This window comes from Tinamus guttatus, unplaced genomic scaffold (genome assembly GCF_059628265.1).
Source record: "Tinamus guttatus ecotype Peru unplaced genomic scaffold, ASM5962826v1 Tinamus_guttatus_pri_ptg000048l, whole genome shotgun sequence".
NCBI classification, from domain to species: Eukaryota; Metazoa; Chordata; class Aves; order Tinamiformes; family Tinamidae; genus Tinamus; species Tinamus guttatus.
Genome location: NW_028288582.1, coordinates 4,953,077 through 4,976,057, shown reverse-complemented (window position 1 = coordinate 4,976,057; position 22,981 = coordinate 4,953,077). Strand labels below are relative to the sequence as shown.

At 37.3% G+C, this 22,981-nt stretch overlaps 1 protein-coding gene across 1 annotated transcript in view; it reads right to left on the bottom strand.

The window, feature by feature from the left end:
* Positions 1 to 22,981, bottom strand: part of JAG2 (jagged canonical Notch ligand 2) — a 64,921-nt gene that overhangs the window by 20,156 nt on the left and 21,784 nt on the right. Inside the window, exons 3-9 of the mRNA XM_088539618.1 lie at positions 20,953 to 21,007; positions 14,612 to 14,866; positions 13,423 to 13,483; positions 3,828 to 3,958; positions 3,326 to 3,445; positions 1,460 to 1,573; positions 529 to 642 (exon numbers count right to left, since the gene is read on the bottom strand). Coding sequence (XP_088395744.1) covers positions 529 to 642; positions 1,460 to 1,573; positions 3,326 to 3,445; positions 3,828 to 3,958; positions 13,423 to 13,483; positions 14,612 to 14,866; positions 20,953 to 21,007 — 850 coding nt within the window. The remainder of the gene's footprint in view (positions 1 to 528; positions 643 to 1,459; positions 1,574 to 3,325; positions 3,446 to 3,827; positions 3,959 to 13,422; positions 13,484 to 14,611; positions 14,867 to 20,952; positions 21,008 to 22,981) is intronic.

Sequence of the window (22,981 nt, the reverse complement as noted above, 5' to 3'; positions counted from 1 at the left end):
CACGCAAAGTTTCCATGCAGTCCAAGCATCAGAAGCTCATGTTGTTATTTGGTAGGCCGCTAAAACCCTCACATAGCATTGGTTTTCAATGCAGTTATCTATAGCTGCACATGCATGTTATCTTACTTTTCCCCTTTGCCAGAACTCAAAAGTCCACATTAGTCTGGGCAAACCCCTCCCTTGCCTCCATAAGCTGATGGTTATGGTTACCCCACTGTACTGCCACCATTAAGCAGGAGCTACCACCACCAATACTGTATTTTGAAGCAGAAAAAGTTATCAAGCATTTTAGGAGAGCTACTGTAAACAAACATAAATTGGCACTTTTATGGTTACAGATATACTTCAGATATACTTCAAAGCTCTGTTTTTAAGATCTATAAAGGAGGAGGTAAGATAACTAATAGCAACACACCTTAGAAGTTTACTTCAATAACTAACATGACCGAGATACAAGATAATTAGAACTACTCATTAGTTTGAAACAAGTCTTCAATGGTTTTCAAACTTCAGAAAGGAATTACTTACCAAGCTGGCACGTTGCTCCAATCCACTGCTGTGGACATATGCACTCAAATGAATTAATACCATCAATACAGGTCCCTCCTCGAGCACAAGGGTTAGATGCGCATTCATCAATATCTGTGAAGTTAGAATGTGCCTTCCATAACACAGTCCAAAATTTGGCTTAAGTCATTTTGAGGGGGAGGGGTGGTTCTAAAAAGCTCATTAACGGAATAAAAATTCTGTTTTTTACCTAGATTTTTCTGACATCTTTAAAATATAATTTGGAAGAGAAATTTGGCAATCTTTTATTTGCAAATAAGCAAGAAGATTCAATAAATCTTCCAAAAATTCAAATCCATGTCCCTAGATAATAACACAAGTAAATTTAGTTGCTGTGGAAAAAATAAATCCTCTGTTCTAAATCAGACAGCATGCAACCTGCATACCTAGTAGCAGCTGAAATATTATATTCAACCATGCAGAAGCTTGGAATGTTTTCTTGCCTCCCTAACCAGAGTCCATCACTTAAGTACAAAATACTGTTCACCTATTCTGAGAAGCAGAGAACCTTTCATGTTTACATTTATATTCTTTAAAAATGAATCCACATTGTACTTTGTGTTTTAGTCCAGCTACATGGTTTGAAATCATACTATAAGCTTTGGCAACATAGGGAGTTTTACTTTACATAGCTCTAACAAAAGCTTGAAGTAAGTAACATGATCTAATTAGGCTTTTGCTAACCCTTAGATCTAAACCGCATCAAATACATGCTGTCTTTAATACCATAGGTTGAATAGTACCATTAATCTTTTCAGAGTTTCCCAACACAACTGTTAAAATCCAGATAGTGTGGAAGATTACCAGTTCCATAACCACAGAGCATGATTAAAAGCAAGCTGCATCAGCCCTCCAAACCCAAGTGGTCAGTCATCAGTCAGTGCATACCCACCAATTGCGCATGTTGGTCCACTCCACCCTGGGGGGCAGTGACACTTGAAGTCTGAGGAAATTTCATGACAAATTCCACCATTAGCACAGGGATTAGATACACAAGCATGTTCCGCTAAGGAAAGAAAAGAAAAATACTCTTGGTAAATACCCTTCTAACATCAAGCAATGACAACTTAGATAGTTAGAATATGAGTTCTGGTTAAAAGTGACCACAAGCATGAGGAATGAAGAAGAAATTGCACAGAAGTTCAGACTCCAGCACACTTTCCCCTCCACCTCTTTCCCCTCGCATCCTCCTCCTTCTCTCTTCAAGCCAGAGGAAACAGATTTGCTGTATGAGGGGTCCTGAATAGCAGGAGCAGTTTAAGTGACAAAGGCCTGTTTAGCTGAATTCTAATGTTGCTCCTTGGAAACAACAAATAGACCTGCTTGCATTTTGTAAGCTATCTTGTCCAGGGTCACTCCTCATGTAGGGCTTTAAGACTTGCAGAAGTTTTGAGTCTGAATTTTATTATGCAAAACTTCAATTGTTGCCAGTTTTCTTTTAGGAATGTTATCTAATCTGTAAACTGAATTGACATTGCCTTGGATCTTAGATACTAGTGATGAAAACTGATCATAAAACAATATTTGGCTAACATTCATAATAGAACTTGTCAAATGTATGGCTCACTTTATCCCTACTTCCTCAACTAGAGAGCCAAGTCATTTCCCCACAACTTCATGGGCAAGCTAGATCAATGTTTCATCCCTTTCTGTCAAAAGTTTGCAGCATGTTATACCTACTGAAGCAAAATTCAAGCTTTGATAATATCAGCAAAATCATACAGCATTTCATAGAAGCTCAAATAAGATCTACACCCTGATAAATGTTTAAGTGTTCCACAGATAAGACAGTTTAGTGAACTTAGAACTCATACAGATAAACATATATTTTTTTCTATTCATACTTATTAAGAAAGCAAAATTCTGAACAAGACAACTGGAAAGACTATGTAAAGAATTTCAAGGAATAAGATTGCAGAATACCTAACCGAATACTGTGGGTGAAAAAATTGAACTGAAAGGTGAACTGGAAGGTCCTTAAGGTGAAGAAGGACATTCCAAATTTTCAATCCCTTCCAAATATCATCTTCTAAACAAAAGACACATGCTTCCTCCTTCAACTAGGGGCAGAGGGTCAAGAAAAGTCTTCAAATACAAAAATAATCTCAAGTACATAAAAACTTGGGTCTTACGTATAAGCAATCACATACATGGAAAAAATATACACAATTTTTATAGTGTAGTGAAATAGGAAGTAATTCTTCTATGCTGCTGTGCTGGATAGACACATGTCTGTTAGACTGTAGTCAGGAAGGCAAACTTCAAAAGAAATAGTTTAAATGCTTTCCTCCATTTTGGCAACACAAGCAGAGAGGCCACATTTTTCAATTGATATTTAAACTATGCTCAAGGTGACTCTATAAGAGAGCTTGAAGACATTTCCATGGCAGTTAACATTTGCATCATTAATTTGGATGTGTTACAGGTTATTAGAAGTTGACTTTAGAATGAAGTTGGTAAATCAAGCAGGAAAAGTTAACACATTTAAACAGCTAAAAATTAGACACTATAGGGATTTTGACCTGTTTCAACTACCTTCCTTAGTCTTCAGTTATCATAAGAGGATGAAAGTACACATTGACATGCAAGTCAACAGAAGACATGGAAACAGGCAGGGGGTAGAAAGGTGCACCCTCCATTCTACAAAAGTACAAGAGTAAGCATAAAGCCTATTAAGCAAGAAAGCCACCAGCTGAGAGCAAAGCCCAGCCTGAAATAGCTCCCCATTTTACAAGTAGCATGCAATATCTAGAAGTACCAATTTCGCAGTTCTTTCCAGAATAGCCATCAGGGCAAGCACAGCGATATTCATCTGGTTCAGTATTCATACATGTTCCTCCATTCCGGCAAGGATGGTGATTTCCACAGTAATTCAGATCTGGGCAGAGAAAAGATATGTCAATCAACAGGCAAAAATCTCAGTGTTATTGGTCCAATTCTTAGACATACAAAGGCTTTTCTGGCTTTAACATCATTCCTCCCTAACATCCCCATATTCCATTAGCTAGCTTGTCCTCTCATTACTGTCTGTGGAACAGGTAAGGATGAACAAGAGACAAATGCTTGAGTTAGAGGGGTCAGGATCATTCCAAGCCTCTTGTCTTAAACTTCTTGTACTGACAATGCTTAAGCATCAGCTGCCATGAAAGAATTAGGGACAGAGATACTTAAGTAACTGCACACTAGCAGGAAAAAAATGGTTAATGAGTTATCAGTTAATCATGCTGTATTCATTTTTCCTGTAAATTAATGTTAAGTACCTTTGTTACAGAGCAGGCCACCCCAGTTGGTTTCACAATTACACTGCCATGGTTCATTACAGCTCCCATGAGCACAGCCTGGGTAGCGGACACACTCATCACAGAACTGTCCTTGCCAACCATAATGACACCTAAGATGTAAGTTGACATGTTAAAAGTTAGCAACATGATGCTTAATTATCAGCATTACACGTATTTAGAATGTTATACTTACCATTCTCAAGAACAAGGTCAACTGTTCAATGTGCAAGAGATACCAAACTGTTATTTTATTTCTCCCGTTTAGAAGGGACATACTAGTCCTACTGAATAGCCTTACTGGAACTCAACTTGCTTAACCATAATACACACCATGGCAACAAACCACACCAAGACTACACATTGCAAGAACTCTGTGTATATAAATCACTCTTTCATAAGAACTTCAATCCTCACATGAACAATCACCTCGAGCTAGGAAAAGAAAGGTGACTGGCAATAAAAACACCCCACAAACATAAAACAAAAACACTTTTCCAAAAGGAAAGATATAGACTTACTGAATTGAGCATCTTATCTTTTTTTCTATCAACTTATAAGAGATTAGCTAATCTTGAGTACTGCAATTCTTAAAAGAGCAAGATAGCCAAAGATACAGCTGCCTGGTCAATTTTCTCAAGAGTTAAAGGCACCTTCTAAAGATTTTCTACTATATGTTGCTTTCTTTAGTGATATTTATGAGGAAAAGAGTGTTTTTCAGAGGAAAAAAAAGGAGAAAACAGAAGCAAAAGCCATTAATAATGCACTTGATATCATGAGATATTAACAGAGTTGATATCGGAATTTCTTCAGAGACCAATATTTCTAGATTAGGTTATCTGTAGCAGTCCCTAGAACTCTGTAGACACAAGCAATTGTGTGTGCTACAGGAAAAGCGTTGAAGTCTGAAGTTAAAAGCAGGAAGGAAAAAAAAAAAAAAAGGGGGGGGGCTATGTTTCATATATACATTTTAACCGAAAATAGTAGTCAAGCTTACTTTGTTATGTTATCATCACATCCAAGAAAAAAAAAGGTTCTGCTTGTTCTTTTAAGAGACTCTCCTATTAACAAATTAGGAGTAATACTAGCAACAGATGCATGAAAAATGTATTGAATGGGGGCTGAGCACATGCATGCTATGCAGATATGAGACTGAACGCCTAGAAAAAAAAGCATCAGAAAGGCAACTCTATTTGTTAAAATAATGTTGTTGTTATATAACCAACATGCCCTGAATTTAAAAGATAAGACTAAATTCTGAAGTCTCTGGGGACTGAGGAGGAAAAAAATGGAATATAAACTAGGAATCTGATTCCTTCGGAATTTTTTCCACTGTTTCAGTAAGCAGTAGCAATACCCAGAAGATGCTAATGCTGGTAGCACATTATCGAAACTGCAAAATCCCTTATTTAAATTTCTGCTCTTCATTTAGGCAGAAGGAATCTAAATGCAGTGCTTGGAACAAGATTATTTTCTACACAAACTACTTCAAATTCTTAGTCCCCCATCTCCTCCTATTCAAATCTCAGGGCTGGGATCCAGAGATTCAGTAGTTCAGGGGCCTATCTTCTCTTATATAAGGGACGTTGTCACCAGCCTGCAGAACATGCCTACTCTAGAGCAGCTTTCTCTTGCTTTATTAGCACTAAGGGGAAACAAATACTTCTCCTGCTAAATGTGATCTCTTCCTTCCTTCTCAGGGACAGAGAATCTTTTCAGGGGCTGGTATTAAACATTAAAAAGCACTGTAACTCACTGTTACTGGCCCTGGCCCAAATCTCCATCCATGCCAAGCTTCGCACTAATGCCAGTGATTCAGTGTGACTATCCCAGCCAAAGCTAACTCCACACCCACATATAACAAGCTTTTTCAAGGGCTGAAAAGCTTGCATCACAAAGCAGATAATCACAATAACTCAATTTGTTTTCCATATCAAATGGTAACAAGTTTCTTTAAAACTGCACTGGTGATTAAAAGCCTTAAAAAAAGGCAATGCCGCTCAAACTTCAAAGGCATTTTGGCACCTACTTGAATCCAAATGTAGGCTTGAACATGCATTAAAATTAGTTTAGTAGGAAAGGGCTACTGCATGTTCATGACATTCAATGGAAACAAAGTTTACAGTTAAAGTAAAGTTACCAATAATCCCTTGGGAAATCATTTCTAGAGCCTAAAAGCAGTCCAACCAAAGGAACACAGTGTTTACAAGTCAAAAGGTTACTATGTGGTAAGCTGATCAGACTGCAGTTTACAAGGAAGAATAAATTAGGATTTCCGCCTGAAGAGGAAGTCTGGTCGCATCCTACATTAGCAGGTGCTAGAACAGCTTTAATTCCACTTCCTTCTTGGAAGATAATGTTTACATGGGTTTCAGCTCACTCCTAGGAGTAATGTGATCAAAGTGAAAGCAGTTTAGAAATAGGCATTTTAGAGCTTACAAGAAAAATCTAGTCAAAATGCAAGAGGAAAGAAGGGTTAGTAATCCAACATGATAAGCTCAGAAGGTACAAACACAAAGGGAACTAAATTCAGAAAAACACAGAATGCCTCTTCAAGTAATGGCTGCCTGCATAAAAGTCAAAAGGAAACTGCTATTGCAGCTAATGGTGAACTACAGTTACTTCTCCTCCCCCCTTCAGTGGGAATAATTTATTGGAAGTTTCTACAATCCCTGATTTTTCAGATCTGAAAAATAAGGAAGCCAAATTTAGAGCAATCATATGAAGGGTTCTCATTGTTCACGAACAAAGAAAATTCTTATAGGAACCAAGATTTGACTTCCTTTGTCCTTCCCCTCTACTGACTTCATTGCCTCTAACTCATCCTTCGAGCCACAAATACAAAACAAAATCAGAGATGGCTTAATCTCAGCCTATACTGGGTTATTAGCAGTACAAAAGGAGCTACCATAAATAGATTGTTACAGTTCTGCAACTTCCTGACAGAAAGTCAAAGTGTAGGCGGGCATCTGCTCTCAGACCAAAATGTCCCTTCAGGTCAGGACTAACACAGGGACTGCAGTAGCAATAGGGGAACAAGTACTAGAAATTTTCATCTGAAGAACTTGAAGAAAAGATCCTGATAGTTCTACAGATATGCCTCACAGCTCTCCTTTGAAGGATTCTGATGACAATTAAGAAAACAGAATTTAAATACAAGGCTGGGTGCAAGGATTTAACATTAGCAAAGCCTCTAGATAACATGTTGGTTTTGAGATTACAGGAATTGCAACCGCGCAGGAAAAGACCGCTATTTTTATCAACAATTAGATAAACTGCAATAATTCATAGTATGTACTGGGCTACAATAAGCAAGTGTAGCTTGAAACAGATGATTTCCAAGAGAACAAAAAACTTCTATAGTTACAGAAGAGAGCATGTTTATAAAGAAGTAAATCCAGTATCAAGGACTCGTGCAGAAGCACCTGCCATTATGCACAGTCCAATGATACTAGGCATTCATAGAGAGGAGTGCCAGGGCAACAAAGAAAAATAGAAGGCTTGCTTTTTCTTGCTTTTCCTAGGGCATTAGTATTTGAGTATAAGTGGAAGTGATATAGTTCTGTAAGAAAAAAATATTTTTAAGGACTGTGCATTCTCTGTGAATTAAGGAAAGACGACACTGATCCTTGCTTTCCTACAAGAATGTTTATGTTAAGTTACATAGAAGTTAGGCTTAAATTTGGCTTTTCAAGTCAGATAGCTGAAGTACTCAAAAGATTCTGCACTGCATATGCATAAATTGGTATATTAATAGTGTGTATATATATGTAAGCATGAGGGCCCAAGCAATCTGGTCTAACTAGACCTACGTCAGGTAGGAGGTGGGACTAGAAGACCTTTACAAGTACTTTTCAACTCCACGATTGTATGATGAATCCTACAATGGCAGTTATGGAAGTGATCTGGAAAAGTGAAGAAGTGTACTTAGTTCCTGATGGTCTGAAAATTAGGGTCCCTCAGGACCCTTCATGATTAACTCCTTATTATCCAAAAAGGAAGACACTAATTATATAACAAGAGTTTACAATACTCAGTGGCCAACTCAGCTGTTTACACAGCTCTCACACACAGTTTATTCTCCTGGTTCAATCTCATTATTTTGAAGTACCGAACATTTACTGCAGAACTTTCATCTAGGGTACTACGCATCGTAGGGATCATCTAACCACTAATCTAGTGAGCCTGACACTACCAAAAGGCTCATAGAATGCAAGAATAACTGCTAGAAACCTAAATACATTCTGTTCTAGCTACAGAGTTTTGCTGGCAATTACTGCACAAGTAGACACCTAAATAACCCAAAGCCTCAAGGAAATCAAAACTACTACTTAAGTATGAGTCAAAACATGAAACCTAAGAACATAAAAAAATCCTAGGGAGAATATAGGCAAGGTGATACTAGTCTAACTACCACTGCCTACATGTACTGCAGATCTTGTATATTCTATTAAGGCAGAAGCGAACACCATTGTGCTATACTATTTACACATGTAATTTTTAAACAGACTTTCAGAGGGAGCTTCTTCTGCATGGATTTCAATTACAAGCTGTAGCCAAAGCACTCAGCACAGGAAAATGAAGCAAAACAGTGACATTAAGAACAGAAGCAAAATGCATCATTCAGGGGTGGGGGAGAAATAGCTGTCTTAAATGGAAAACCACTAAATTTTCTGATGACGTGCACAGGATGGTGTTGCATAGGCCAGAACAATAGCTTTATATTAGCTATTTACTTAAAATAGCTATAAGAAAGTCTGTTTAATCTTTTAAGGATTTAATTGTTGCATAGCAGGCAGCAATAGGGTCCAACTGTTAGAAGAAGATCCAAGAATTCTGAGCATCCAAGTTCAGTACTATAGCTGGTATAAGGTCACAGAAATGCTTTCTCTACTTTCCTACTGCTGAAATAGCCATTTAGTGAATAGGAAAATAAAAGGATGCTCATTAATGAAATCAAATCCTTCGTTTACCTAAAAAGCTTGTCTCCTTTTTCTCCTGCTACCCAAAGTTCTTGCTAGATCAAAAGACACAAACCTCTCCCTACAAAACTCATTTCTGCTCTAACAAAGGAAGCCACAGAAAGCTATAATTCTTGCTCCAGCACTTGCTCCATTTTGAGTTTCATGGAGGAGATGTTTTGGAGGGATGGTTCAACATTGTTTACCCAGAATATATAGGTAAAGGTATCTTGTTAACTTCCATCTCTAAGGCGTGCCTGCACTGCAGTAACTCAGATGAGGAGCATGCTTTTGAAGTAAACTGCCCGAATATTCCTGTTCATGGTACATTCATTCACTTCACAGAGCTGTTCTGGAGCTCAGGAAGTAGATTTCTTCCAGGTTAAACTGAGCTAACCTAAGAGCCTAAGATCCTAATGTCTTCCAGCTGCAAACAGTCCAAGATGGCACTAATTGAAGTGACCCGGGGTGACAGGAGAGGGTATCCTGCTCAGACAAAAGCCTCTTCCAGATTGCTCTTCAGATAAGATTATGCAGCTTCTCACCATGACTAGCTATTCTGGAGCAACTGCAAAGTTTAGTCTGCTTTTGGCAAGTCCTGGTTAGCCGGTAACTCATCTGTGAGCATCTTCTAAATGTTTAGAAATATTTGTTTCAAAGTTCTTTTGGGATTTGACTCTGACTTAGTCTGAAATTCCCTTTCTACCTTACCCTCTACTCTATTTTTAGAAGCAAGCATTACATTTTCTCCCTTTTCAGTCCTCCAACATTATTTGTTAGTCCCAAAGTATACCCAGTTTGAATTGACTCAAAGTTTATTTACCTATATTTTGAGAGCCCTCACAGGCTTTCACTGAATACCCAAATGAGCTTAATAGAATGATATATATATATATATATACATATATATATATATATTTTAAACCGTTGCCTGATATTGGCATCATCAAGACAGAAGCCAAAAATGTACTGGTTGGTCTCCTACTCAGAAGGAAAACCATAAGTTTTCTCTTTAACAGCAGCAGGACCTATCACTACTACTCCTAACCTTATCCAGACAGTCGTGCAGGCATTTTGCAATACAGGACAACTCTGCCCTTGCATCTCTTCTAAAAAGTACTGAAAAAATAGCTGAGCCTGTCTCCACTCTCAATTTGACTGGTAAGTTTAAGAGCACCTGGAATGGGCCCTATAGCACTTGCAGACACTACCAGTTTAAAGAAATAATCCTTGCAAGCAAGGTCAAACTATAATACAATAACTACACAAGAAATACTGATAGAGAGTTTAAAAACTCTTGTTCAACACAGCAGGAGAAAAACTTCTATTTTCAGGGTTTAAGCATTAGCCTAAGAAAAGCAATAGAAGTAACAAAACTGTCAACACTAAAACCAAAATTTTGTCTCTATTAGCTCAAAAGTCATTCTAGAGTAAGCTAGTTCAAACCAGTACAGAGATTAAACAATTAATTTATTTTAGAAGTCTTACCTATATACTGGCTTTGTGAATTCATGCAAATTGAACATTAAAAGACTGTTAAAAACCCTATTTCTAACACATTCCAGCTAGTCTACATATTCTAGAGAAATTGTGTCACACTTACAAAACAAATTTTTACTTTTCTTAGGAGGTAACCTAGGCCTTACCATGGGTCTATAGAGATGTAGTTGAACAAGTTGACTGGAATTAAGAATTTGGCCCCTTTATTAGATTTGGGAGAAATTCAAGTAAAGACAAAAGTAGATAGATTTTTAAAAACACCTGGTAAGAATATGACAAGGTACCACAGATACAAGGCATACATATACTTTCACCATACCTATCCCACTGTGGTTTACACTGAAGCAAAAGATCAAGCAATTAGGCCTGACGACTTAAGAGCAGTATCAAACATACCCAGTCAGCAGTTTTACTGGAGGAAGGAGATGGTCAGTTGTGACTTTCTCTATGCCCACTGTGATTTTGTAAGATGATTGGGCCTAAGCTGCTTATAAGACATTAGATCAACCTTCATCCTGTCCTTTATAGCCCAATGGGACTTAAGGAAGTAGCTCTAAAGGTGCCAGAACACACACACAAAAACAAAAACACCACACACGTACAACCCCACTCAACATAGCTTAGTAGTGCTTTTATGACAATCTTTCTGGGCTGAAATCAGTCAAGACCACTGGGTCTGCCACTTCAGGCTAAAAAAAAAAAAAAAAAAAAATCTATATCCAGATGCACACTTGAATCTGTACAATTTTTTTTAAATTAAAAAATATTTCAAAAGACACAGACATTAATTTCCCATCTTAGCAAGATTCATCTGAACTGCTTTTTCCTCCTTGGGGTATTCAATGTTAAATATTTCTTTTCACCTCTACCATAACAAAATTCCTGTCACTCAGATGCAGCAATACTACAAAAATAATTTCCTAAATGCCAATGTCTTTGGATTTTTGGGGGATTTTTTTTTCTTTCATTTCTACCATAAAACTTCAACAAAAGGAACTAATTTCACATTCTCAAAATCAGAGGCACACAAATTTGCTCAACAGGTAAGGTTTCAGTAACAGCTGATGGCATATCAATTAGCAGCAGTTTGCAATCATTTAGCTAAGGTGACATACTGCTTTTGGCAGAGTATTTAATCCAAAACCTGCTCTAAATTAGCCTGGAATGTCACTGCAGAGAAGGTAGATCCTTACCACCAGAGTCAGGCTGCAGCCTCAGAACCATGTTTTATCTGCATGTTCATACAAGTTACAGATGCAGACAGCTTTTCTATGTATAAAGGCAGTTGCAGAGTTGGGCAATCAAGTAGGCTATTGGCACCAGTAGATTTCCTTACATCTCACACCCATATTTTTCTTCACATTTTCATTTTCCTTCTGAATTAATGAAAGGGGAGGAGGGAAGACATTTCTGCCACTTGTCAAATGACAACAGGAACTGTCCAAAAACCAGGATGAAGGAATCTGGACTGTATTTTTGGAGAACCAAAGAGCAGTTATAATAGCAATTATAAAAGCTTTCCTTGTACTGAGTTTAAAGCTCATGCCTGTAAGCCTTGCTTATTCTTTAGTTCAGCATTATTTTTTCTTCGGATATTATTGGTCATTTGGGCTGAAATCTCTATTTCTAATATAACTTAAAGTCTGTTACAGAATGCAAGCTAAAGATACTTGTAATATCAGCTTCTAAGCTCAAGTTAACAAACAACATTTTAGAGAGATGACTGAGAGTCTTTGAAACAGTGGAATGAGGAGGATCCATACAAAAAGACTAGTACTTTCCTTATACTTGCTGACTGCTGGTGTATCATTTCAGGACTCAGGTGCTCCAGAAATAAGGCATGCAGCATACAACCCATCTGGAACATTAAATCACTTGCTCTTTCCTCCAGTTCAAAATTTCCTTGAATTCCCAAAGCTCATATCCATGAGTGTGATTATTTTAAATCATCTTTTCCATTATTTGCCACTTGAAACTTCTGACTGTCAGGCAGAGTGGGACTTGTTTGCATCTCAGCTGGCACCGCTCATAAACCAGTGTTTCAGCCCAAATCTAACTCCGTCAGCTGCACTTTGAGCTAAGCAACCTGCTCACCATTTCTGCCACTAGTAGTCTCTAGTAAAAAGATGAAGCAGAACTGCACCTTAAGCTGTCAGTTTGACTCATCAAAGGGTATTTGTCAACTCTTGAGAGTTCTGACAGACAGACAAATTTCACAGTTACAGGAGAGAAAATAACACAATCTATTAAGAAACCACTGTAGAAACCCACTTTTATGTTAATACTTAAAAAAAATTCTGCATATTAAAGGACTCGCACAAGCATGAAACTTGCACGTATTTGCAAATAAACCTGTCCTACTCAATACGCAGCACAGAAATAATACCATTTCACCTTGATACACTGTGTTAGAAAATAAAGCTTCTACAAACTGAAGACAGCTCCTCTCTGCTACCAGAGATACAACTGCAACTTTCTCCGAGTTAGAAGAATACTTTAATTCTGTGTCTCACACTTAGGGACTGGGAGAAAGTCCCAAAAATCTTATTTCGGACACTGTTTAGGTTGGTGTTACTACTGTTATCTCCGTTGCTATTGGGGAAGCTGAGAAAGAAAATGAAAACAAGAAAATGAAATATTAAGTTTACTTCATTATGCTTTGATATTATAATTATTGGATGCTCTAATAGAGAGCATTTCCTAGTCAGCACAGCCCACTCCTAAGAATAATGAGCTTTAAGGCAGATAAAGAGAATATAGAGAAAACAGATAAGCAAGACTAAAAATATATATATAATGTATTTTTAGCACCTAGAGATTTTGGAAAAAAGGGTTCTTGTTTGACAAAGGCTTAAGTTTGGATTACATGAAGCAAATCTGTTCCATTATATAAGCACAAAAGTAGAAGAGGATTATGAAACAGCATGAAGCATACAGAAATTCTCACATGTGAAATACACTCGATATCTATTTCCACACATGTTTTTATGCAGCCCACTTTCCTCTAAAGGAGACCTTTTAAAAGTATTGGCACATATGGAAAACACTAGAAAAAAATCAGCACTCATTTAAAATGAAAGTAAAAATAAACAAATAAATAAAGCATGCAGGCTTACTTGCATTCCCCAGGTACACTGCAACCCCCATGGAGCAAATTACATCCTTGTTTACATACAGCTGTAAATAGAAAAAGGATTAGACTTCAACTGGTCTAGGCAGCAGGTATCTGTTTGTGAAACAACTATCAAACTCTACAGCAAGGACTTTTGGTGGAGTAATCTATAAATTGCTTGTGCATAGCTGCCTTTCAGGATGCCTCAAAAGTCATAGCTTCTTACTAGTTTATTTTGACAACAACATTACACTGTTTATGAAAATAACTTAAGGTAGCTTCTCAAAAAAAAGGTACTACCAAGTTACTGCAGTAAGACTGTCAATAATCAAGTATTTCTTGGGCATAGTTATTTTTTAAACTAATTAGACTGATATTAAAACAGAAATCTGAAGCTTCCAAAGACACAAAAGTCTAAGCCATAAAATGTTTTCCCTTGTCATAAACAGGATTTTATTGAAGAGGAAAATAAAATAAACAAAAACAAGAACCCCTGATACATAGAAGAATATATCAAGTATTTTTAGCATTAAATTACTCTCTGGGAGATTGAGCATAAAATATAAAGAGATTTGATTGGAGATTACTGGTACATTGAAAAGAACACTGCACTTGAACTTCCGCTTGCATTAATAGCTATCAAAAACCTTTCATCTTTGCATACATTAAACAACTCTACATTTTAAGTAGTGTTACAAGGGCATTTCTACAGAATTAAAAAAATATCTAGCAAATTACTGCTACTGAACTGCTCAGTAACTTGCATCACTAGCCATAATACATAATTTTGCTTTGAAAACACAACACTCTAGGATGAAGTTAATTACTAGGATATTTCACTATTTTAGGTCGCAGATTTGTTACTTATTCCTCCCTGCATTCATCAAGAACAACATTGTATCCTGCCTCAGGTTTCACCCTTAACATGGAACAAATTCATCCTCTGTAGGTGGAACATTTAGCTGTTTAAACATCTCTTTCCAGACTTACTGGAAGGTAAGATGAAGTAACGATATAAAAAAAGGTTCAGCTATAACTATGCTTTGACAAAGTCCAGAGTTTAAAGGAAGATGTCCATATGTGCTAAAATTAAATTTGATGCTACAGCACTAACTCAAGAAAAATACCATGAGCAGTATTGTACCTATTTTATTAATACCAAGGCTAATCTAAAGCGAAACAAACAATACTACCTTGTTTACATTCTTCGCCCATCCAACCTTCCATGCAGGCTTTGTTTCCATTTTGATCACATGTATAGTGACCAACAAAATCATCTCGAGGGCCACAAAATTTGTTGCACAGGGCACTATAGTAATTTTCATCACATTTCACTCTTATTTGCACTTCAAAATGCACAGCAGGGCCATTAAATTGTAGTGTCTTCCATCGATCTTCTGGGTTGATCATGCCAGCATATGCCACTCGTTCAATCAGCAAGTTTTCACCTAATAAAAAAAAATTAAAAGGTAATTTCAACAGGTTTTGATACTAGCAGTTTGCTACCATGCAGGAACACATCAATTTAAAATCAAAAGCACTCAAGTGGTTAAGAGAAAGGCATAGTAAAGAAAATGTTAAGATGATAAAGATCTACTGTATAACTGAATTTTCCTCCGCCTTGCAAAGTTCATTACAGGAAAGCCAGTTTAAAAGTGTCTCAAAGGAAATATGAAAAAATCCCTGGAACATAATCCATAGGAAACAGCTTATTTTTCAAGGTAGCCAAATGTACCACACCCATACACTGACAACCAACAGATTTATCTTGATTTGAAGCTTTTTGCTTCCTTTTTGTTCTCAGAATTGCAAAATTAGCATTATCTAGTAGTTAAAATATTGGTATAGGAATTATCTGGTGGAAGTATGCTTCAGAAAAGAAGCAAAAGGCACATAATTCAACTCGGTTAATTTGTTGAAAAATTACTATGTAATAATAAATGCTCAAGTAGGCTTATATTATTTACATAAAGCAGATTATTCACCTTTTTTTAAACTATCTCTAAAGTTAAAGGCAATATATCTTTAGACGAAGTAGCTGATCAAAACTCTTGTTGTTCAGTGTATTTCTTGGACAGAAAAGCAAATACAGGTAATTGGAATTGTCCAGGGCCCATTCGCAGCTCCATACGCTGCTTATCCTCATTCTCAGGAAGCTATGCTAATTCCAGCCACTGCTGCAGTATAAGGACCTTCCTGCCTTTCCCTAACGGAAAAGGGGCAACACAGCTACTGGCAGCCTCAGCTGAAACCCAAAGTACAGAGTATTAACTCAGCAGTCACAGCAGACAAGATTATAGAAGTGACAACATCTAACACTGTCTTTTTGAATATCCATTTTGTATTCATATGTTTTATTTTTGATACTGAAGGTTCAATACTAGAAAATCAGAAAGAGTTATAATCATCACAGTGGGATTATACAATACCTGAATAAGTGTTAAGAATAAGCAAAGCACACTAAGTTTAAGGGTACGCAATGAGTGATCTCAGTGATACGAAATCTCAAATGACAATTCTGAAACCACTATTCAAACATGGAACATTCAACTCAAAGTGCTCTTCCAGGCCACTGCAAGCTGCAGCTGGAACTCCGGGTGGTATTTAGAGCAAATAAACAGTACACAAGCTCCAACTGCATGCATTGATTTAATAATTATTTAATAAACAGCTATTGTATTGCCAGGTAACAGCTTCAGCATCTCTTTTCTTTAGGTGCTAACCACTCAAAAATTCCTGGTGACAGAAACAAAACAGCCAAGGAATACACAGCAAGGGGCTGTGCTGGTAGTGAGATAAAGTCTCAACTTAAGATTATTAATAATACAGCACAGGCCAAACAGGTAGGAAGAAATATTAGATTATTGCAACAGATTTCAGCAAGTACAGTGCGTGTGTTTACTTTATGGATGTCACTAACAGCTTTGGGAGATAAAATTGAATATTGTTCTATATCTAGGAGAGTTACAAACTGCACAGAGGTATCCTGTGCACCTGCTACCAACTACTCCTTCAGGATGTGAAAGTATTCCAGTGACCATTTTCAGTCATTCCAACATTAAAGGAAAATGAAAGCTACAGAAATGCTTTGTAGGGCCCAAAGTGTTTCATTTAGTGTTGTATTTCAAGCTTGTTGCTACTGTAAAAGCATTCACCTCTTAAAATTAAAGAATACTGAACCAAAAAGGCTATGGTTTAATTAAGCATTGAAAGGTTCTTCACTAATTAATATTAAAGAAGTCAGAATATTTCTCTGCTTTAACAAATGGCAATATCTATGCAAAGGCTGCAATTTGTGCTCGCCTAGACTAGTTTCCATAATACGATTTATGGCTAGACATACACATTAAAGTCTTTACCCATATTCTTAACCTGTAACTTCTGTCAGACAGCAGCAGTGGTCAGTAGCAGAGTGGGCAAGGCAGGAGCTAGAGAAATCTGCCTGCATATCCCTTTAAATTGAACAAGACACCAATCATATCAGACACCTTTAAGAGCCTCGCTATTAGATTCAACATCCTTTTATAATCTGATTCTCCTCTACTGTTCATTGACCTGAAAATCTTGGTGAAAAACTAGCTGAATCATGGAATGGTCAAGGAATTTGACGAATGTGCATTATAGAACCATTTTCTAGATACAAGCAACACAGGCTCATGGAAAATGCTGTCTGACCATTGCTGTCATACACACCAGAAGAGTTTCCTTAAAATGTATCAGATGAATTGAAGAACAAGTTCTGAGAATAAAGTTGTGGCTTGTATAATAAAAGTCTTATCAAACATCTCAAGGCTAGCGCAGATTCATCAGACCCAGTTAAACAACAGGAATAAACATTACAGGCATAGCAAATGGCAACACTCATGCTGAATAGCCATCTTGATACCCAAGGTAGAAAAGGGAGAAAATAATTTAACAGTTGGTCCTGAAATTTTATCTTGGCAAACTCCTGTAAAAAGAATGTATTCTATTTATTTTATGTCAGTAAAAATAGGAGTTAATAGCCTAACTAAGCAAGACAAATTTACCTTGGACCACAGAAGGCACTATCAATTCTCAGCTATCTAGTTCCCAACAGTAGATTCTTAATACCAGAATTAGTAAAAGGGAGTCTGCTTTACTTCAAAGGTTACATCACAAATACAAGGTTCATCCTGCAGAGATATCTATAACTGTAGTGAGGAACATGTTTGCCAAGGTTTCTCCTTCCTCCCCTGCAATGTCAGGGTTCAGGATAATCGCTCTCTCGCAATCAACTCCGGATGAGATAAGTTTGCTCCCTGCAACTGCTTAACCATCAAAATTCCTCTTTGCTACTCACACAATGGTACTTTTAGCACTCAATAAAGGTAATGAGCAAGATGACCAAATTTACCTAATAACTAGTTAAAAAATACGAAAGGCAGCACTACCTTTTTCTCTTTCCTTTCTTCAGGAGTTAAGGTTTCTTTGCCCTAATTAAGAAGTTTTCTGTAAGCCTCTCCAAAAAAGCAGAGGGTAGATGATGGCTTAAACTTCCCAACATCTTACCTTTAGAATTTGCATCTCTAGTGTTTTAACCATAAGCCTACATTCAGGAGCTATGACTGCATTTATTCAAACTACACCTTTCATCAGCTCACTAATATTCATAAAAAGCTTTTTGGAGGGCAATAGAAAAGCGATGCTTAGAGCTATTTGCAAGATGACACACACAGTAGCATATAAACTTCATGTATTTAGCATCTTTCAAGCACACATTTTAAGGCCATAAGGAGAGATTAGACTGCTACAGACTAACATAAAAGACAACAGTGATCACAGCATCTCTGCAGGAGACAAATAGCCAAAGGGAAAGATGCAACTTGGCACTGCCTCACCCAGTGCTGCCATTTGGAAGCAAGACCTCTGCCATATGACTAAATCTGCCAACTCAAATGACTTACCTGGAAAGTAGCATGAACTATTGTGACAGGTGATAGAGAACAGGCCCTTTGCTGTGACTTCGTAACTAAGCCAGTGCCCATTCCCCCTCCTCTACCCTCTGAAACCAAACAACTGGTAACATTACACTGTCACAAGCTTCCCTTCAAGCTGATGGCTCTGCTGTGTGTCCTGCCAACTCTGCTGCAGAGGAGGGAGGAAGCACAGAAGGAATTTAGAAATCCGTTTTAAACACCTCTTCTTATATTTTGTGACAAATACAGGAAAATTTGACACTGTTCTTAAAAGAGAGTTACTTCATGGATCTGCTCTGATAACTTATTAACTTCATGGATATAATGAAAAAGCAGGACACTAGTACACATACAGAGATGAGATTAATGACTCTTCTAAAGCCTCCAAGTTGCTTATAAAGTCTCAACTTTTTTTCCTTTAAGGCTTACTATCAAGTCCAAAAGTGACTGGAGAACTTATATATATTTCATACCTCACCATCCCCATTAAAGGAAAGCAAAATCTGGGTTTGGAATCACTTTATAAACATACTTTGGCAATTACTTTGATTAAGCTTTCTTGCAGTGGCAACAGAAGCAAGACACGTAACCTGAGCCAGAAATCAACTTGGTGCTCAGTATATGGTGGGGAGTTTGACTTTCCAGAGCTATTTGCACTGCTTCGAGATGCAGGCAGCATCTTCGCTTCTGAAAAAGATGCCACGGAGCCCCTTTCTAGTCTGACACACTCTTCTGTCCTGTTCAGCACTCTGCACAGAGTGTCCTTGTCAAAGAACGACACAGAAAAACCTACTGCAGGTCTCCCTGTCAAGGGCTCTTAAACACACACCGCCCACCTAACGGATTGCAGTCCAAGACAGAGACGGACTTCTTTAGTTCATGGAAACTGCTAATTGAAGGACACATCCCACCAGGCTTCCAAAAAAAGCTTTACTTTTTAACCATGTTGTCCTGAAGGTCAGGGCAGGGAAGGGAAGCCCTAAATCAATGCAAGTAAGATTGCTTAACAAAGAAAAAAAAAGAAAAGAAGAAAAACAAACCACACATGCTCCCACCTGAAAAAAGCTTCGTGCAAAATTAGAATGATACTTCCCTTGCCAAGCTTAAAAAAAATTGTAGTTTTAAAACTATGAATTTACAAAAGGATTCTGCAGATTTTAGGATGTAATCGTAATTGACAACTGATAAGCAGCAGTCTTCCAAATATTATCAATAATTTCTTAAATCAAAATTGACCAATTAAATGTAGAGACATCTCTTCCTCAGGATAAACTCTTTCAATTCCTCCAACTCCAACCCACTACAAAGTCTGAAAACTACTGCTATGCTGCACGGTTAAACTTACTCAAGATACAGACTTACTCTGTTCAGTATAAAAAAATAAAATCTTATTTTGAATATTATGTCCAATCTTGGAAACTGCCATTCAAGAAGGCTGCAGACCACCTGGAAAGTTTGTAGCAACATGAATTACCAGAGATGTGAAAAAAACATATTAATCAGAAAAGACTTAAAGAATTGTTGAGCAACAAGAGAAGTTTAATTCTAACAGAGGGAGGGCTGAGGGGCATAAGCTACAAATGCACTGCTGCTCTGTCCATTACTGGAAACAAGAGTATTAGGGAAGATGGAAGCAAGATTGATCCCAATTTTCAAAGAAAAAGGGTCTTAAAGCTCTAATGTAGCCTTAATGTCCAGTGAAGTATCAATTTAGCATTGCCTTTTTTCCCCTCTTGAGGCATCTTGATAACGATGGTCAATGAGGTAGTGAAACAGCAGGAAACAGAAGCAATAAGTAAACAAAGAGGATGATCTGGAACATAGATCTTCACTACTTCTAATGCCCAATTATAATCCTCTAAATTGATCCCAGGTGAAATTAAATAATCCTCCATTAGCAGCAACCAGAGGCTGAATTTTACATAACAAAGCCAAGTACCAATTATGCTGAGAAACCAGTTTGCAAACTATTAGCAAAGAGTATGTTCAAGCTGTCCTACACTACCAGCTATAGAGCAACCAACATATTCATATGATTTTAAAGTATTTATACTCTGCCCTTGTCTTCTTCAGAAGATTGACAGCCCTGCCCTGATACAACGTTAATATCTAGACAAAAGCATGAGATTGTTTTCAATATTACAGAAGAAGCAACTGAAGGAGGAATCTCACCACTGTTCACAATACTTTCATGGTGAAAAGAGTTTCTTCACGTGGCATAAGAACACTTATTTTGGTTATCCCAGAAGCCAGCTATAGGCAAACTAAAGAAAATTTCAAATGCAATCCCACAGCATAGACGACATCCCATTAGCTAAAGCAGTGCTCAAGATTCAGTTTAAACATGGTTTAAAACTTATTAGAAAACACATTAAACACTTTATTTGCAAATCGCTTTTTCCTATCATTAATAATTTGCCTTATTTTCTAATCCAATACTCTCTGCTTGGGTTTGCACGTGCCTTTTTTGCTAGCACTCTTGCATTCACACTGGTTTGGTGGGTTGTCCAATTTCAGCCACATCTCATTGTTCTTCCTAGCCTGAGTACATACAACACACAAACAGTGAATTTTGCAAGTTCTGCAAAAATACTCACCAGCTTTTGTATCGTTATCCCAATCCCATGCTTCTATTATTAAAGTGAACGATCTCTGAAAAGAAACAAGACACCAATTAATAATAAAAATCTACTGTTACAGACACTTGAGACAAGCAGATATTGCTGCTACAAGAAAGAGAATTCAAAGGAGTTTAAGGCCTCACCACTCTGTTGTCATGTGAAAGCCCTTGAAGGCATCTTCTCAAAAACATGAAGTATAAAACGCTAAAAATTATGGGGCCAAGCAGGCTAACAGCAAAAGAAAAAAAACATGTTTTTTCCACCCCTTCCCCTCACAAAGGGAAGAACTATTATTATTATTCTCCCACATGTATTGCTCAGCTTTGCTTAACCACAGAAGTCCTTTCTATTCAAACCTTTACTATTATTTCTGAAGTGAAAGGTTCTAAACTATGAGAAATAGCTACAGTAATAGATTTAAACAACCAAAGGAGAAAACAAACAAAAAACCCACACATCCATCTTTCAAGAAGTCTACACAACAGATCAGTTTAGATAGAAGAATTTCTAGTAAACAACAAAAAATATCCTCTTCTATCTAGTAACAGTTTATAGTTCTTTCTCACAAAAGGAGAAATATCAAGAATGGACCTGAAAAAGATAGAAAGAAATACCTTTAAAAGAGTGCATGCTTAGTTGTGTCCTTTACCTAAAGGACAAGGAAAAGCATAACTTCTGATGGTTTTGAAATGATTTGGAGAAAACACTAAGGTTTACTTCACTAAAGATTATGAAAAAACTTGCATCAGGCAATTCAGTTGGTTTTATGATAATATGTAGGATGAATGTTGACATTTGAATAGAAATAATCTTCAGAAAATAGTTATCTTATGCACAGATGATGATAAACTATTTCAAGTTCAACAGAAGCAGACATCAAGCACTTCAGCTTTAGTATTTTCCAACTTCTGCAAGCCAAAAGTGAAATTCTCACACACATTTAAAATCAAGAACAATAATAACCAAGAAGCAAAACAGCTTTTGTAGTACTGAAATCCTGCTATGTACATCCTATGCCTACAGTCAAGCCACACCAAAAGCTGAAGCTCTTTAAAGAACACAGAACCAAGCCTTAGTGTGTGCAGAATTCACAGGCTCACAAGCTGCCAAGTCACAGGGACCTGGGGAAGTTCACTGAGGAACTGAAGCACACCCTCTTAGGAAGAGCGTTCTGTACAAATTCAGCTATTTTTGGTAGCGCATTTTGGACTACTTTAATGACAAGCGATGTCCATTTGTATGATAGCTATTAAAGTGCTTTGTACACGCCATCTAGACACAAAAGAGTTCATAGCATCACAATCTCCCTATTTCACAACTAAAATGCAAAACAAAAAGGCAGCAACTCAAGTAGAAGTGTTGTCTGACGTCCCTCGTGACTACAGGAATACATCAGAATCTATTCACAAATGGACTTGACTGTGTGCTTAATTTTCACTGCACAGTTACATTAGCATCTAAACTATGGCACTGAAAAATGGGTTTCTTTTATACTTTCAGCTTAAGTCATTAAGACTAAGAAATACTATTTCCTACCATTGAAAAGTGAGTAACAATTTAAAGGTAAGTAGTTATGTCACACTCAAGCTAAATGGACAGAAAAAAGGCTCCCTAGTGATACATTGGACAGAGGCATACTTAAGCTATAGGCAGTCTTGGGAAAGGCCAACTAATAAGAAAAGGTCAGTTGGAAAACAGGGTCCTCTGTTTCTGAGGTATGTCAACACTGCACAATTCACACTGCACATTTGTCTAAACAAATAGCACAGGAGCATTTTGGTAGCTTCACATTCTACTCCCTTCCTCCCCCCAGATCTGCACATCTTGGAAAGCTGGATAGTATCCAACTGTATTCTGAAAACACTACCTGATGTCTCTTCTCAGCTGCTACTTGAATAATAAAGTGATGAGTATCAGAAAAGTACATCTGTATGATATTAGCCCTATGTTGTTTTCTGGCAATTGCAAGCCCAGATGTCCACATACTCATTTTATATAAGTACTA